The sequence below is a fragment of the Centruroides sculpturatus genome, unplaced genomic scaffold, assembly GCF_000671375.1.
Source record: "Centruroides sculpturatus isolate CEXI.00-Female unplaced genomic scaffold, Cexi_2.0 scaffold75, whole genome shotgun sequence".
Lineage (NCBI taxonomy): Eukaryota > Metazoa > Arthropoda > Arachnida > Scorpiones > Buthidae > Centruroides > Centruroides sculpturatus.
The window spans coordinates 1,092,414-1,110,504 of record NW_019384342.1 but is presented as its reverse complement, the minus strand read 5'-3'; the positions used below and the strand labels follow the sequence as shown (position 1 = coordinate 1,110,504).

The following is an 18,091-nucleotide window of genomic DNA, read 5'->3' as shown; positions in this document are numbered from 1 at the left end:
GATGTAAAAGAATATTGTTTATTATTAATTAATATAACTTTTTAAAATATGCATATTTACGCAAATACCTAAATTTTATTATTATTATTTTTAGATGCCAGGAGCAACATGTGCTGTTGCAAATTGTGATAACAGCCATTGTAAAACAAAAGTCATTAGACAGGAAAGTCAGTTATTTTAGATTTCCTAAAGATCCAATAATAAGAAGAAAATGGATCCATAACTGTAAAAGAAAAGACAAATTTAATCCTGATTCTTGTCATGTTTGCTCTGATCATTTCACAGAAAATGATTTTGAAAGAAATTTAAAAGCTGAATTATTAGGTTTATTGGCAAGACCTAAACTAAAGAAAGCTTCACTACCAACAGTAAATTTAGGAAACATAGAAAATAAAAATATTAAGCAGTCAAATGAAAGAAAGAATAGTGTATTAAAAAGAAATAGAAAAAACCTGATAGAAAAACTTTTAGATGTAAATAAACAGGATAAAGGAGAAGAATCTTTTAACAAATGTAACAATTGTAAAACTTTAGAAGATCTTAATTTTAAATTAAAACATGAAAATTCTATTTTAAATATGAAGATTAAACATATTGAGATAAGAATGCAAGCAATCCAAAGAAATCTGAAGTTTTGGAAAAGTAAAACTGTCATCATTCAAAAAGAACATGAAAAATTGAAAAAATAAAGATTTTGTTATATCAATATTGAAAGGTTTTTGAGTTTGATGAGATGAAGGTAAATACTGTATATACTGTACTGTACTCATATTAATAAAACCACATAATTTAATAATTATTTTAATTTTCTGTTTTAACATTTTACTGATATTTCAGGAAAAGCATATACTGTATATGAAAATGATAAAGTGAGGAATAAAGTTATTGGACCCAATAATCAAGTTTTAGTGATGATGGCAAGAAGACCATTTGCATCATGGAAACAACCAGTTTACATGGATTTTGATGTTAAAATGAAAAAACAACTTTTATTTACTGTTNTTTTTTTAATTTTTTAGAAAATTAAACAGTACATTAAACCATGTCTGAAAAACGTAAATGTTGCCAATATTCCATTGAGTATTTAAAATTTGGTTTTATTGCTTCGCCAAGTAATGAGCAGTTACCAATGTGTCTTGAGTGTCATCAAGTTTTTTCAAACAAGGGAATGAAGCCTTCAAGAATGAAAGAACATTTATCAAGAAAACATCCTGATAAGAAGTACAAAGATTTTGATTATTTTCTTAATTTAAAAAAGAAGTTAGAAAATCATAAAACAGTTGTGAATTTATTTAAGGAATCGGCAATTCAACTTAACAAGGGTCTTGTGACTTCATACAAAATTTCATTGTTAATAGTAAAATGTGGCAAGCCTCATAATATTGGGGAAAAATTAATAATTCCAGCTGTTTGAGAAATTTTAAGCGATATGACTACATTAAATCCAAACAGTATAATTTTTTTCATTCCTTTAAGCAACAATACTGTTTCCAGATGAATTGATGAGATGGCTAATGATGTTGAAGAACAGCTTTGTGAAGATCTTCAAAACACAGAATTTACATTACAATTGGATGAAAGTATAATTCGCGATAATGAAGCAATATTACTGGCATATGTGCGATACATTAAATATGACAAAATCATTGAGGAAATGTTGTTTGCAAAATCTTTAACTACTGATACTAAAGGTTTGCCTATTTTTAATGTTGTGAAAACATTTCTTGATGAGAATAATATATTAATTTCTAACATTCTTGCTTGTGCTACTGATGGAGCTCCAGCAATGATAGGTAGACAGTGTGGACCTTATTGAAAGCAGAAAATTCTAAAATTTTCAGTATACATTGCATTTTACATCGACAATACTTAGTAGCCAAACAACTCAGTGATAGGTTGCATCAATCAATGAATTTGGTAATATCTTTAATTAATAAAATCAAAGCACATTCTTTAAATGACCGTTTGTTTCTAGAATTATGTCATGATAACGATGAAGAATATGAACATTTGTTACTTCATACGGAAGTTAGATGGCTATCTAAGGGTATAATTGTCTCAAAAGATTTTTAATTTGTTCGATACTATTATTGAATTTCTACATACAATTAAATATGAAATCACATTTAATGTTGAAGTATTACGTAATGATGTTGCTTATTTATCAGACATATGTGAAAAGTTTAACAAATTTTTGACAAAAATGCAAGGCAACAATATCAATCTCATCAAAGTTAAGAGTTTCATAACATCCTTCTTAAACAAACTAACTCTCCACAAAAATAATATGACTCTTAGAGAATTTTCTCTATTTTCTTGTTTAAATACAATAAATGCAAAAAACATTGGGGATACTGATTTAGAAATATATTGCACATATATTGAAAATATAAAAAATGATATGAATATTCACTTTAAAGATGTAGAACAGTTAATAATACCAAACTGGGTAATAGATCCTTTTAATGTGGATGTAAATACAATACCTTCCTCAATACAAGAAATTATGATTGATTTGCAAAATGATGTTGAAGCAAAGATTTTGTATACACAGGATAATATTGAATCTTTTTGGGTAAATAATGGACACAGATATAAAATGCTTTGGAATGAGATCAAGTTATTAATTATGGCATTTCCAACTTCTTGTAGAAAAAGGATTTAGTGCTATTGTACAGTTATTGTGCAAACAAAGAAATCGGTTACAATTAACACAAAAAGGTGATTTGCGATTACTTTTGACAAATTTTGAACCAAAGATAAACAAATTGGCTCAATTTCATCAGCCTCAAGGTTCGCACTAACAATAATTTTTCTGTATATTTAAACATTTTATATTCAATAAAAAGTGTTATATTTTTTTATATTTGTTAACTTTGTTAACACTTATGTTTTTTAATTTTGTTAATTATATTAAAATCTTCTACGTATTCTGAGTAAATGTTTAATTTTTTACAAAGTGTATAATTATCAAATAAACTAATAAACCCAACAAAATTTTTTTTTGGATTGAAGGTGGCGATACTACATAACGGTTTTATTGAAGGGGGCGATATTACGTAACGGTTTTATTGAAGGGGGCGACGATTCATTAGAGGTTGAGAAACACTGTAGTAAAATATTTTGGAAAAATACATATTTTTATTATTAAGACTATTTTATTTATTAGTTGTAAAATAAATGATGTAAAAAAATATTCTTATTCTGGGTTCCTAGACGAGGTTCAAACTTGAGTAAATCTCAAAATTTTTATGTGATGCCTGATGTCAATGAGACTCTGAAGTGTTTGAGTATGTGTCAAACTATCTGTCACGGTCTTAGCAGAAGACAAACTCTAACACGAGCACTCATAAATAGGTAGATCATTGACTTGACAGTCTATAAAATGTTGGCCGAGATAAACCTTTTTGAACAAAAAAATGGGAATTTTTGATAGATGAAAATGATTTGTAAATTCTTAGACTCAAAAAATGGTATAAACAACGGCCTGAATTATGAGTGCGGGTGTTATTGTTTTATAAACAATCACCGAGCAGAGTCAACAAAGAGGTATCAAACGGACATCTTGAATCGGTCCTTTCCCGCGACCCGAAGAGGTTTCGTCTTGCACCTGGAGATGAAGGATAGACCAATTGGGAAGCAAGGAATGGGACGAGGGACCAATCCAAAATGCAAATAGTGGGGGAAAAACTATAAAAATCAGAATTTCAAGGTCAAAGAGGAGTCTCCTCTGTAATCTGCAAAAAGTTGTGATCTGTATTGAGTTGTGTTGTCGCCATCAACTTAGAACTCCGCCACACAATTCCTGATTGTCCGTTTTACTCAGCAATCTCATCTGATCTGCCCCAGGGCTACGATTGACACCAAAGTTCTTGCCTCTCCGAACGACTAGTGAAGGGCTGTCAATTGTTGATGTAAGCATAAATGTTAACAAATAAACGGCTTTCTTGTGTAAAACACTTGTCATCATTTGCCTCCTCCGTCACAGCCCACATAGAACCGCCCCTAAGTTCATCCTGACGCAGGATAAATTGATCACACCTAAAAGTTGGTGACCTTACACATGTGCCGAGGAGTGTTTCCAAGTCCACTGTCTTCACCAGGTTGGCTACCTTACATTATATATGATTAACTTCATTAAGGTATAAAAAGAGGCTTAAAAATGGTCATATAAATTTTTTATATTTGTAATATTTATTTTGAAATTATCATGACCATTCATTTCATCCACGTTTTCAGTTATCCAAGGTAGCATTAGTCATCATTACTTATCTTAATCCTAAATTATAGAATGTCATGTGGTATATGTCTCCAGAAAAAATTATCAAAAGTTTTTAACTTATAGAAAAGTAAAAGTTGTTTATGTATCTTATGAAAATCTTTTGTCAACCGATACAGTTTTATGAAGGTAATACATATGTATCATTAGACATGTCACATCAGAAAACTTTACTAAGCTTTCTATTTCATTTATCATTATTGATAAATAAACTTTAAAGAAAGATTTCTATTTCATTTATCATTACTGATAAATGAAATAGAAATCTTTCTTTAAAGTTTTCCAGTTTATTTTTTTTCTTTCAATTATTGTTTTTTCCATATATCCTACCCCTCACTGCATATCCTTTCCAATGACTGGAATCACCTAAACACACAAAAAATTCAGGATCTATACAGTTTCTTTTAGGTGCCAAACCATCAAACCATTTAGGCATCAAACCATTAAAGATGCCAAGATTAATTATATGGGAACCAGTATTATTGATAGAATGCTTGGGATATTTGGAGACACAAAGCATTGATCAGTCCAAATAGAGCTTACCAGGTTTACACTTCTTGAGCTATATGCCTGTCTGGGATGATGTGTAATGTTTACTTTCCACTAAAGATGAGAATAGAACGTTTTTCTGGGAGTCACTCTTTATTTATAGATTGCAGCCAATGAATTCTCCCATTTTAATCTTTCCAGAGTGTTGGCTGCATATTTGCAAGCATTTTTATACACTGGGCATGACCAGACATGCAGCACTCTATAATTTGTTTTTATTGTTTGTGTTGTCATTATTTATTTTTATTTATATTTATATACTGTATTTTTATATAATAATTTGTCACTTTGTCTCTTATTTATTATAACTACCAGTTCAAAAATTATAACATTACAGAAATTGTGTCAATTTCTTATGACATTTATAAATAAAGGGAGGGAAATAATTTCTGTATGTCACATGATGTACTCTCATAAATAAAGTGTATTTTGTTCTAAATAATAGAGATTGCAAATCAAACAACATTTGCTAGATATAAAAAACCAGTTAGTTGCACTACAGAATGAAGGTAAAACTCATGCTGAAATTGATAAAATAGTGAAGATTTCACAATGTATAGTAACAGTAATACTCAAAGGGAATACAAAAGGCACTTCAAAATCAAAAAGAAGAAATTGTTTAAGTTTGATGTATCAATTGAAGGTGGCCTAAGGAAGTGGGTCTAAAATATTTTTGGTTGATTAAATATAATATTGGACTTAGATAAGTTGTACTGCTTCATTCAAAAAGAATAAACTGTGGAAGAAAAAGATATGTTACTGAAAGAGACTGAAGATGCTGAAAGCAGTTTTGAAGAACTTTGATTCTATATCAGAACTACAAAGAAAGTGGTCAGTAACAGATATGAATGTTTCTAGTTAACATCATGGCAATGTTTACAAAATTCAGGATATGAATCACAAATTCCAAACTTACATTAAATAAACTTCAGAAAAAACAATGTTTAAAAGAAAGGGAAAGTTGGAGTGTATAAGATTGGAAGAAAATAGTCTTCGGTGATAATATAAAATCTGTGTTTTATTTGACAATAATGGACTGCATTTGACAACAAGCTCATGAACCATACAGTCCTAGTATCTAAAAAAAAAATCTGCTAAGTATTCTGTAAGTCTGATGGTATGGAGATGTGAGAACCCGGACTTGACAAAAATTTTTCTGAAATTTATTTGTGGTAAAATTTTTCCAGTGAAAAAATATTTAATTGTCAGAGGATATGATTATATCCTTTCGCTGGAGTCACTTCCTTTCCCAGGTGACACATTCGATGTGTCACCTGGGAAAGGAAGTGGAACCTAACAACAAAAATCACTATTGGATGGAGAAATCAACATTACCAAAAAAGGGCAGGAGAAGAGAGGGGAGGAACCCCAAATAAAAGGAAATATATGATGACGACATGAGAATTCATCTACATTGAGAGTTTGTTCATTTCCAAAGTTTGTTGCTCATCTTGGATACATCATCCATCCTGCTGACCCTAACAAGTTATCCTATTAATCTTACTTGACTGCTATCAACGCACCAGTTCAACTCGTCAATCATTGATTTTCTATTAAAGCAGCCGGGGTAGCCAAATCAAGAATACTAGAGAGCAAAAGAAGTACTACAATCTCAAAAACGAACTAGAAATCTTTTAGGCTACTGGCGAAAAAACACACAACATGTGTTTAATTAATGCATTAAAGAATTCCACTCACATCAATTGAATTGGAAAGGGCATTCTCGGTAGCAGGACTTTTCATTACTAAAATAAGAATCAAATTGAGTGATTGGAGTATTGACCATCTTTGCTTTTTAAAATCTTATTATAAAAATTTACAATAATATTTTGTATTATCAATAAAAATATATTCTAAAAAGAACCAATGGAGTCAGATAATCTATTTTTTACCGTATTGCACTATTCACTAATAGACAGAAAACCGCTAGTTTTCCATTCGTTTCTGACTTTTGGATGCTTAATAAATCCCGAGTATTTAAACTGGTATAAAAATTAAGAAAAAGGTAAACAGGTTAACACAAAGAAAACCACTTTTATTTTAATAAATATACTTCACCCCAAATGCATTTCGCCTGCTAAGGCCTCCTCAGTAGGGTTTCTTACAACCAGAATGTACAATAGGAACAACATCCGCAAATGACACTTCTTTCTCAGTAGAAGATACAACAGAAGACGCTTTAACATCCATGAAAGACACATCTTTCTCACTAGTACCATCGCGTTTACAATCCTTAAATAACACTAACTCTTCCCAGCATTCCGCTGGCACCACTCCATTATTCAAATTCATAACATTACTTTGCATAATTATCGCAAAATGTTCTTTAAATTTTCTCTTAACTATATTTTTTTCCTTATGTATTATTTTTATATTATTAATATCCAATTGACAATTGTTCACGTGACAATGCAAAACAACAGGGGATGTATTAATTTTATTTTGTATTGCAGCCAAGTGTTCCGACATCAGCACTTTAAGTTTCCGCTTCGTTTCTCCAACGTAATAATACGGTACTCCACACGTACATTGAAGCCTATAAATCATTCCTTCTTCTTCTAAAAAATCTTTCTTTCTATAAGATTCAGTTCTAATTAATTCAGATAATCTATTTTTTTGAAATGGAGCCAATTGTATTAAATTTTCAAAAAAAATTTTTTTATATTTTTTGAAAATACCTTTGATATATGGAAAAGAAACATACTTATTAATTTCCTGCTTTTTCTTGAAATCTTCTTTTTAAGTATTCTTCATACTAATTCTCCAGCAATTTTTTCGGATAATTGTTCAATAAGTACTTTCTATTTATTTTTCTAATTTCTTCTATTCTTTTTTCACATCTAGTTGTTCTAGAAAATATGGAAGTAAGAAAGATATTTTCTAGAACAACTAGATGTGAAAAAAGAATAGAAGAAATTAGAAAAATAAATAGAAAGTACTTATTGAACAATTATCCGAAAAAATTGCTGGAGAATTAGTATGAAGAATACTTAAAAAGAAGATTTCAAGAAAAAGCAGGAAATTAATAAGTATGTTTCTTTTCCATATATCAAAGGTATTTTCAAAAAATATAAAAAAATTTTTTTTGAAAATTTAATACAATTGGCTCCATTTCAAAAAAATAGATTATCTGAATTAATTAGAACTGAATCTTATAGAAAGAAAGATTTTTTAGAAGAAGAAGGAATGATTTATAGGCTTCAATGTACGTGTGGAGTACCGTATTATTACGTTGGAGAAACGAAGCGGAAACTTAAAGTGCTGATGTCGGAACACTTGGCTGCAATACAAAATAAAATTAATACATCCCCTGTTGTTTTGCATTGTCACGTGAACAATTGTCAATTGGATATTAATAATATAAAAATAATACATAAGGAAAAAAATATAGTTAAGAGAAAATTTAAAGAACATTTTGCGATAATTATGCAAAGTAATGTTATGAATTTGAATAATGGAGTGGTGCCAGCGGAATGCTGGGAAGAGTTAGTGTTATTTAAGGATTGTAAACGCGATGGTACTAGTGAGAAAGATGTGTCTTTCATGGATGTTAAAGCGTCTTCTGTTGTATCTTCTACTGAGAAAGAAGTGTCATTTGCGGATGTTGTTCCTATTGTACATTCTGGTTGTAAGAAACCCTACTGAGGAGGCCTTAGCAGGCGAAATGCATTTGGGGTGAAGTATATTTATTAAAATAAAAGTGGTTTTCTTTGTGTTAACCTGTTTACCTTTTTCTTAATTTTTATACCAGTTTAAATACTCGGGATTTATTAAGCATCCAAAAGTCAGAAACGAATGGAAAACTAGCGGTTTTCTGTCTACTAGTGAATAGTGCAATACGGTAAAAAAAAATTTTTTTTGTATTATGTTTTATTTAAAAAATGAAAATTACATTTTAAGTTAGAAGTTTGATCTAAGTTAATTTTTTTTAATTTTAAACTCAATTCAAAGCTTTTTCTTTTTTGTTGTTGTTGTTATCATATGCAATTTCCAGCAAACTTTAATAAATTTTTTCAATTTGTGAAAATTTCTATGTAATTCAAAGGTAATTTTTAATATATATCTTACACAGCATTATTAATATGATTTTGGAGGTGCGGAACGTATTAAATTACTTTAAAAAATGAAAAATACTTATATCATTTGATTTCAAGATATTTTGTATATCTTAAAAATAATTAATTCTATCCCAGGAAACAGTTCACTTTTATCCTGGAATTATGCGACAAGCAAAAGAGTGGGAAATGAGAAACCCTAGTCAGCATCTCTTTAGTGCCTCGTCAGGACTGACACCACTGTATCTTCAGGTTAGACACAGAAACCTTAACAGCCACAACTTCAGAATTTGCGCGAGTGGTCACATGCGTGGGCGGTTGGATTCAGAATGGAAGAGTGTTGAGAAACGGATCAGAAGTGAATCACTCAGATACTAGGTTAACAACTAAAATAACCGATTTAATTCAACAAAGAAAGAATGCATAGCTCTATGCTGTCAAATAATGGTGGAGAGAGAGAGAGTTTACAAACTCTCGCAAGTTGGTATAGATACCCTTGATGCACTTAATTGTGCAGATTTCCGGATTGCTGACTTTCAGTCAGTCGGTTGGAGCGGTTGGGGAAGCATTAATTTTTCTTCATGGACGGCAGTCAAACCAATGGAAAACTGGAGGATATAATAATCCTGGGAGTTCAAAGGTGTCAAAAAACAGAGTATGAAATCCTTGATAGCCTGGACGACAATGATACCTCTTTTTTTTTTTTTTTTTTTTCAGGGCACTTGGTTGATGCACTGGCAAACTTTCGACGACCCCTTGTCCTTGAGTCACTCTTTTTATACCTTCAAATCATGTTATTCTTTTTCACCAATCAGGAATTATTGCTCTTAGTTCCCAGTGACATGTTCGATGAGTTACCTGGGAAAGGAAACAACTGTGGAGAGAGAGATGCGCTCATTCTCTGGTAATAAAAATGGGAAAAAATTTTTGAAAGACAAAAAATGAATTTTCTGTCAAAATTCATCAGGTTCGGTTGCTCACATTTTTATCAATCATTAAAGGTAGAAATTGACAAATGATGGATTGAACTAGCAATTTTAAGGAAAATAGCCAATACTCTGTTAACTGAGTCAGTCTTGTCTGGCAATTGTTGAAAAGTTTGATAATTTTAATTGATAGCATTAGATTCATTATTTCATTACATTTAGTATATTTCTATAGCAAAACTATAAATTTATTAAATTATTCTAAATAGTTTAATTCAAATTAAGATAACTACTGGTAATGTTTTAATAATTTGTTTTCTAAATTTTCTTATTGACAATTTTTAATTATTATATAGAAATAGCTTAAAATTGATAATTTTAAATTTTATTTTGTAATATATTTTTTTATATTTTACATGTAAACTTGAATGCTTGTTACATTAAAAAAAGCATTTATTTAACTTTTGTTTGAAAATTTTAAAATTTAATGTGTTATTTTATTAGGCTTCCTCCAGTTGTGATGGTTCAGTATGTGTTTGGAGATTGTCAGATCAAACTCGTGTAAAAGTAATGAATTTATTACCAAAATCCAATGATTTTTGGTAAGTTAATCACAAATTTGTATTGCCAAACAGTTAATTGAAGTATTGATAATATCTTCATTAAAAGCACATTATTAATGTTAACACTAATAACTTTGTAATATTATGATGTAATACCAAATTGTTACCTTATATTCATAATAAAAAAACTGATGTTCATTGTGATATAAAAAACTAGCTATTTTTATATAATATTATGGTATTGGTAAAAAAATAGCTATTCTCCAGTTTTTTAATTCTATTGATGACAATTATTAATCTATATTAGAATTAATACTTTTAATTATTAATAATTATTTATGACAATTAATTTAAATAAAGTGATTTAGCTTATAACATTTATGCTGTATTATACAGTATTGTAGTACAAAACATTTAGAAGCTATATAAAAAAATTTTTAATTATTATTCAATTATTAGTGTTCTATATTATATTAAAATGTGTATGAAAATATATTCAAACATAATGCATAATAAAAAGTGTTTTTGGGTTTCTATGAATTATAAAATTTGCTTGTACTTATGTTTAATAAATTGTAATCTTTTTGTTATTAATTTTTGTTTCTACATCATATTGTAAATTTAAGTTTCATTGATATTGAATTTTAATGTGCTATATAAATATCCTCTTTTAATGATATAAAAGTTTTTTTATTTAAAATGTGAATATAAATTCAGTTGTTTTAATTTCAGTTTATCTAAAACTTTATGTCGTCTTTGTTGGCATCCTAACAGAGGAAAAGTAAGAAGTGATTTGATTTTATACCTTAAATAACTTTGAATAAGTTTAAATGTGTTTTTATCAAACTAACTGATATTTACAAACTGATATTTAGAAATTATTTAAATTTTGATATATTGTTATTTTTAAAAAATAAAGAAGACTGCATAAATATAAGTTTCATAAACAATATACTACAGTTTCTATGGATAACCTGCAGATTGCCTGTATTTGAAAGGAGATTTGGGTTGTGTGATGAGATGGATTATATGCAGATTTTAATTTTAAATCTTGAATTAAAGTTGATTCACATTACATGATTGGTTAAGGCAGGTAATTGGCCCACAGGTCTAACAATTCTCTCTTCATACTTGAGAAATAACTTCTGATGAAATTCTGTTTAAAAGATTACAAATTTTGAAAAAAATTAAATATAAAATAATTTTAATGTTAATAATAAAATTATTTTCTGACTTAATTAATTATTGTATTGCACCAAATATAAGTTAAAATCCTAAGTTTTGGAACCCTACTTTTTGAAAAAAAATTAGGACCTGAATATAAGTTGCTCTTTTAATATTAGTCTTATTCGCATACAGAAAATTAGCAATTTTTATTTAAAAGAAATAATAATAAATTTGGAAAGTCATTGAAACAATATTTTATTACTTTCATCTTCTTCATTTTTTTTTTTTCATAAGAACTTTTATTGTCATTATTTCTATTTTTTATTTCATTAACATCAAGCTCTTTTGTCTCCATGAACAGTATATTATCTTCTGTTTTATCCAAGTTGTTGGTTAACAAAACATTTCTTGAAGCAATTTACAATTGTGTCTTTGTCAACACTTCTCCAGGCTTCATTTATAAAGTTAAGAGTAATAGTCACAGAAATGGAAGAAAATCCCATTCTTTGTAGTATTGAAACATAAAATATTGCACAAAGATATTCCAACAGGAATGATTGTTTATTGTAGCCCAACATTATACATGACTGATGACCTGAATTCAACCATTAGACTGGTTGAATTCAGTGAAGACTTGTCATCCACGTGCCCTTCTGAAGTGTACAACTATGCTTATAATGGATGGATGCTTTTCAAGGACATCTCGCAGATAAAATAAAGTTTTTCTTAACTTAGAGGTTATGCCTTCAGAACATAACCTCTAAGTTAAGTTACTCAATGTTTCAGTTAATAAGCCATTTAAAGACATGATGTATACACAATATTTAGAGTGGCTTCTAGAAGGATAGTATAAGCTAACACCATTTGGTAAAGTAAAGAAACCTTTGATCAATTAACTTCCATTAGAATCAAGGAAACCTGGAGAAGTGCTGGCAAAGACACAATTGTAAATTGTTTCAAGAAATGTTGTATTAACCAACAACTTGGATAGAAGAAGATAATATACAGTTCAAGAAGACAAAAGAGCATGATATTTGTCGTGTCCGGTCTGTCCTGTCCTCATTGAACAATTAATTATTTTTCGTAACCCTCACCTGACCCGTCTTGTTCGTATGCCAGGTTCCTGGTCGTGTCTCCATCCAATGAAAAATCAGCTTTGTTAATTTTCCAATTTTATTCACATAAACATAGAATCACATACTACATGCCATAGAGGAGTATTCCGCTTATGTTTCTTGGAGCTTAACAACCTCTGCTTTTTGTGTTGCCCAACTCTCTACAAGAATAATAAAAACCAAAAAAAGCCCACCATCTAGAGGAATGAACAGGTCAATATTAATGAAATAGGAAACAGGAATAATGACGATAAAAGTTCTTATGAAAAAAAAGAATGATGACAATGACATTGATAAAATATTATTTCAATGACTTTCCAAATTTGTTTTTTTATGCAAATTATAATGCTGTATGTGAATAAGACTAATACTAAAAGAGCAACTTATTTATATTCAGGTCCTAATTTTTTTTCAAATAGTAAGGTTCCAAAATTGGGGATCAACTTATATTTGGGACAATACAGTAATTAAATAAAAGAAATGAAATATAATGTTAAAAATAAAAAAAAAGAAACATTATGTTTAAGATTGCAAATTCATGTATATGTTGGCAAATTTGAAATATCTTTTCCTAATGGACTTTATGGGAAAATATTTGTTACTTTCCCACAAAGTTGTTTTCTGAAAATATTGAAAATAAATTTTTTTATTATTTATATTTGAAAAATTGGAAAAGAGAAAATTTTAGAATTTGCAAATATTACATTTTTGAAATTTGAGTCACTATCCTGAACATATGAGTTGTTTTTCCCAGAGATTTCATTTTATTTATTTATTTATTTTAGAATTGACGTTAGATAAATATATAATACAAAGTGATGAATATAATATAATATAGTGTAAAAATGCACTACAACAGTTAAAATAGTTTGACACGGTGTTTTGATATTAACAGTAATAGTCTAACAGTAAATAAGTATAAATAAATGCATTTTTGTAAAGATCAATTACTATAGAATATGTAGTATATTTTAAAAGAATATTATATATGTTGCAAAAATAATTTCTAATTTTAATTATACTTTAGTTTCTAGCTGTGCCAGTGGATAAAGAAATTCATCTTTATCAAAGAGAAACATGGGATTTGATGATGTCACTTAAATGTGAAACATCAGAGGTACTTAGTGTTTAATAATTGAAATAAGAATATTATTATTTATTATTGCCTTACTTTCCTTTAGTTTCTTAATATATATTTTTTGTCAACTTGGACATTAATTATTAATAGGACAATTATACCGGTTTTTAAGTTTTTATGCAAGAATTGAGGAAAAAATTCTTAAAGAAAACAGACTTTCTTTATTGAGCTACCAGGTAGCTCAATTGACAAAAAATATATATTAAGAATATTATCATTTTATGATTTTATTTCTATTTATAATTTTATTATTGGAACAAAGACTTTTATAACAATAATATTAACTGATATAATAAAAATAATATTAACTGATTGTTGTTTACCCTTCGTTGAGTTTTTTATTTTATACAAATTATATAACACACTAATTAATCTTAAATGTTTTTCAAATGTTATTAACTTTAGAATAAGAAGATATAAATATTTAAATACAAATAATTATTTAATTAGTTTAAAATAATATAATAAGGTTTTAATAATATTTTACATAATAAATTAGAAAATATAATTCATTACATAAAAATGTTGTCACAATGCCAGGCTGCAATTTTTAATCATATTTTTTAATTTATTTAGTTTAAAATATGTGCTCTCCATCTTCAAATTAGCAGTGTCTTGCCCCTGTACATCGTACTCGATTGCCAAAGAAAAACTTTTGAATTGAAATAACATAACTTACGGTTTCCATCAGAAGTTTGTTCTTTGAATGTCTATAGCAAGTCTATAGTAAGGCTGCCCAAACCCAGGCCCGCAGGCCACAAAGTGGCACACCAACACATTTGAATTTGCCTGCCCACAGTAGTAGTTGGCTGTCACCATGCGTGATGTCATGCTACCAATAATGCCAACTGCCATGTGATTGGTCGATTGGTTGAACACGGAATGAACTATGAGTTGAGTCACCACCACACCGCTGTGTTTATACTTAACCTACGTGTTTATTACACTTATTCTATTAGTTTAGAGTCGACTTTTGTGTATTAAAATTAAATTATTGGATGCTTTCTTCAGATTGTTGTTTGAATAGTTACATATACATAAATTTTGATTAGGTTAGGGAAAACTTCCCTGTAATGTGTGATCTTGTTTTGCAGGTTTTAAGCAGATTTGGCTCAATATATATTTGCAAAAAGATTTTTTCTATTCTATACTATGTAAAAAATAAATATTGCAGTTTTTTAACTGTGTAAAGTACTATATTATTTTTATGCCTTTTACAACGATTAGTGACATGACTTTGTGCCGGAAATATCTGTTACCTAATGGGTACTTTACAGGATTCACGTTAATATGCCAGGCCTGGACTTTAAGCGTGCACCAAATTAAATAATGACAAAGTTAGTCAAGATCAAATTCAATATTTAATAATTCTAATAATGACTATGTACAAAAATTTAGTAACAATCAACAGCAAATTTATTCAAAGAAAAAAATCAATAAGAATCAACCTGACAAAACTCAAATCAATCTATTTGCTAACTTAAATCTATTCCCCTTTGGAACTCGACAAAAATTTCAAAAGACTTAACTTATGTTCAACAATTCTTATGAACTAAGTTCCTAATCATCACCTCAATATACTAGGAGCCTTTTTTCCTCAACTCTCAAGACTTTCTCTAATCTTCGATCCACAAATCGAATAACTTCAAAATCACCTTGAAACCACTTTATCGCTATCAGACACCTCTTGTCGTTTGCTGCTATGAAGCTCACCATGCTCGTTGCTAATAGAAGCTCACCTCGGTCGTCATCACTTGAGGTTCGGACTTTATACTGCGAGGTGATGTCACAATTCTGAGTGAGATCACTCCCCTCATTTACATACTTATCGCTAACAGTCAACTTTTCCTTTCTGCCTGGCAGCCTATTACCCAACTATACTCGCTAACCATTTACATTATTCTTGTTTACAATTTCAGGATGTTTTATTCTTTAAGGTTTAGCAAGTTCCTAAGTTGTGCTTGTGGGGTCTCCCCTCCTTTCTCGGTGCGGACTTACTTTTTTTCCGCTCGGGAGCGCAAGTGTGTGCGAGTTTTTTCTATGGCACTTTTTCTCATCGGTGAGTTGGTTCTCTTTCTTCTATTTTTAAGTTTTTAAGGTGATTGGTGAGGAAACCTTTGTCCTAACAAAACATAAGCCCCAAACAAAAATAGAATAAAAAGCAAAATAAAAAATAACTAAAAATAACGCTCAGACTTTGTTCCTTATAACTGCGTCTCATATTTCAAATTTGATATTATTATCGACATCAGATTTGTCACCAAATATTGAAAAATTATTAGCTAATAAGCCCCTTCGTAGGTCTCATTGATGTATTTTTTATTAAGTATTATTAAAACATGTGCAACTTAAAGCTTTGTTTGATTCAAATACCTATCCATTTATAGAAGAATCATGAGTGTAAGCAAGTATGATTCACTAGATGGCCCGCCTCCAAAATGAATTGGACAGCCCTAGTCTATAGGTTAATAATACAGTAGACCCCCCCATATAACGTGGAGATACGTTCCTCGTTATACGAATTTCGCGTTGTAGGAATCCTTAAATACGTGAGCCAATCACAGCCCGACATGTGTGAAGTTTACGGACTACGGCTGTTTGAAAGGTTTTTTTCCATAAAATTAATCGATTCTAGACTAATTCGACTTAACATTTCCAAAACACGTATAATTTTTTGGGAATAATCCGTATAAACTATGCTATAAACAAAAAATTGTAGGATTACTTACCGAGTGTGCACTGTTTGATGTCGCCATTGCTTAAGCTTGTTTTCATCGCGGACCAGCGCACCAAACGGCAGCTGCAATTTCTGATAAGTTATTTTTCTGCGCAAACTTCATTGAACTTTGGAGACATCATTAATATAAATAATTTTTATGGCCGTTAAATACGAAATGTTTCTTTCACAAGAAATGTATAAAATTACAGTGCTGTATTAGACTTACGGTACCTAATTTACATACTGTACAGACGATAGTAAACTCAACTTACTAGCTTAAAATCTCCGTAGCGTGGCGCTAGACGGTGGAAAGTATACATATAATTATAATAAAGTTACTATAAATTAAGTTAATATATAATTATATATACAGTACCTAATTTATATATAATTAATATATAATTATATGTACAGTATCTAATTTATATATAATACTGTACAGACGATAGTAAACTCAATTTACCCGCCTAAACTCTCCGTAGCGTGGCGCTGGACGGCGGAAAGTAGTTCGGCTGCTCATCCGCAATGACGAGTTGGCGATGACGTTTTACGCGTCCCTTTTAGCGTCTTTATACGAATATTGTTGCAATTTTTTCGCCGCGTTATAGGAATCTATGTTATAGGAACTCGCATTATAGGGGGGTCTACTGTACTAAAATTTGCATTTCTGTTGGGTTTATAATTAAATTTGATACTTAATAAATACTATAGTTTGGGTAGATAGAAACAAAACTTCAAGAAAGTTTTATTTGTCTCTCACAAATAAACTAGTCAACAAATCAGAAATTTCTCAGTTATATCTCTAGACATTATCTTCAAAGTATGGACACTGTATTGTTAGGCTGTTATACTGCACAACATAGAGCATATGTGCAACATTAGTGAGAAAATTAAAGATACTATCATAGTCTTGCACAAAGAACACAAAAAGAAATTGCAAATTATGTAAAGTGCTTGCAACCAACAGTCTCTAGAGTAATGAAACAACAAAACCATGTTCAAGTTTTAACTAACAAATGCCAGAAATGTGGACGTAAATGAGCAATTACTGCAAGGGATGAGAAAAACTTGAGAAGGATTGTTGTGCGAAAGTGCTTTAAAAGCGTTAAAACACTTGCATGCACAGTGGAGAGCAGCTGGAGTGAACGTTAGTAGCCAAACCACATGCCAAAGGTTGCATGACCTGTGCTTCAACTGCCGTGTTCCCAAGCCAAAGCTATCTCTAACGATATAGTAACAACAAATGCATCTCAGATGGTGCAGAGAGAGGCTTATGTGGGAACAAGAAGACTGGAATAATGTTCTCTTCAGTGACGAATCCCTGTTTTGTCTCTCCTGTGGTGACCAAGGCTCGTGTACGGAGAACAACCAAAGAGGCCTTCGAAAAGAACAGTATTGAGAGATCCATGAAGTTTGCATTGTGCATCATAATCTGGAGATGAACGAGTGCTAACAGCTTAGGACAACTGTGCATTCTTCAGGAACATGTCAATGCACAGACATATCGAGACATCCTAGAGACAATTATGATAACATCAGCAGAGGATTTAGTTGAGGAAACATTTCTATTTCAACAAGAC

General features: G+C 30.0%; 1 protein-coding gene across 1 annotated transcript in view; it reads left to right on the top strand.

Moving 5' to 3' along the window:
- Positions 1 to 18,091, top strand: part of LOC111634553 (WD repeat and HMG-box DNA-binding protein 1-like) — a 152,440-nt gene that overhangs the window by 30,260 nt on the left and 104,089 nt on the right. Inside the window, exons 6-8 of the mRNA XM_023379355.1 lie at positions 10,314 to 10,411; positions 11,105 to 11,153; positions 13,682 to 13,771. Of these exons, the coding sequence (XP_023235123.1) occupies positions 10,314 to 10,411; positions 11,105 to 11,153; positions 13,682 to 13,771 (237 nt within the window). The remainder of the gene's footprint in view (positions 1 to 10,313; positions 10,412 to 11,104; positions 11,154 to 13,681; positions 13,772 to 18,091) is intronic.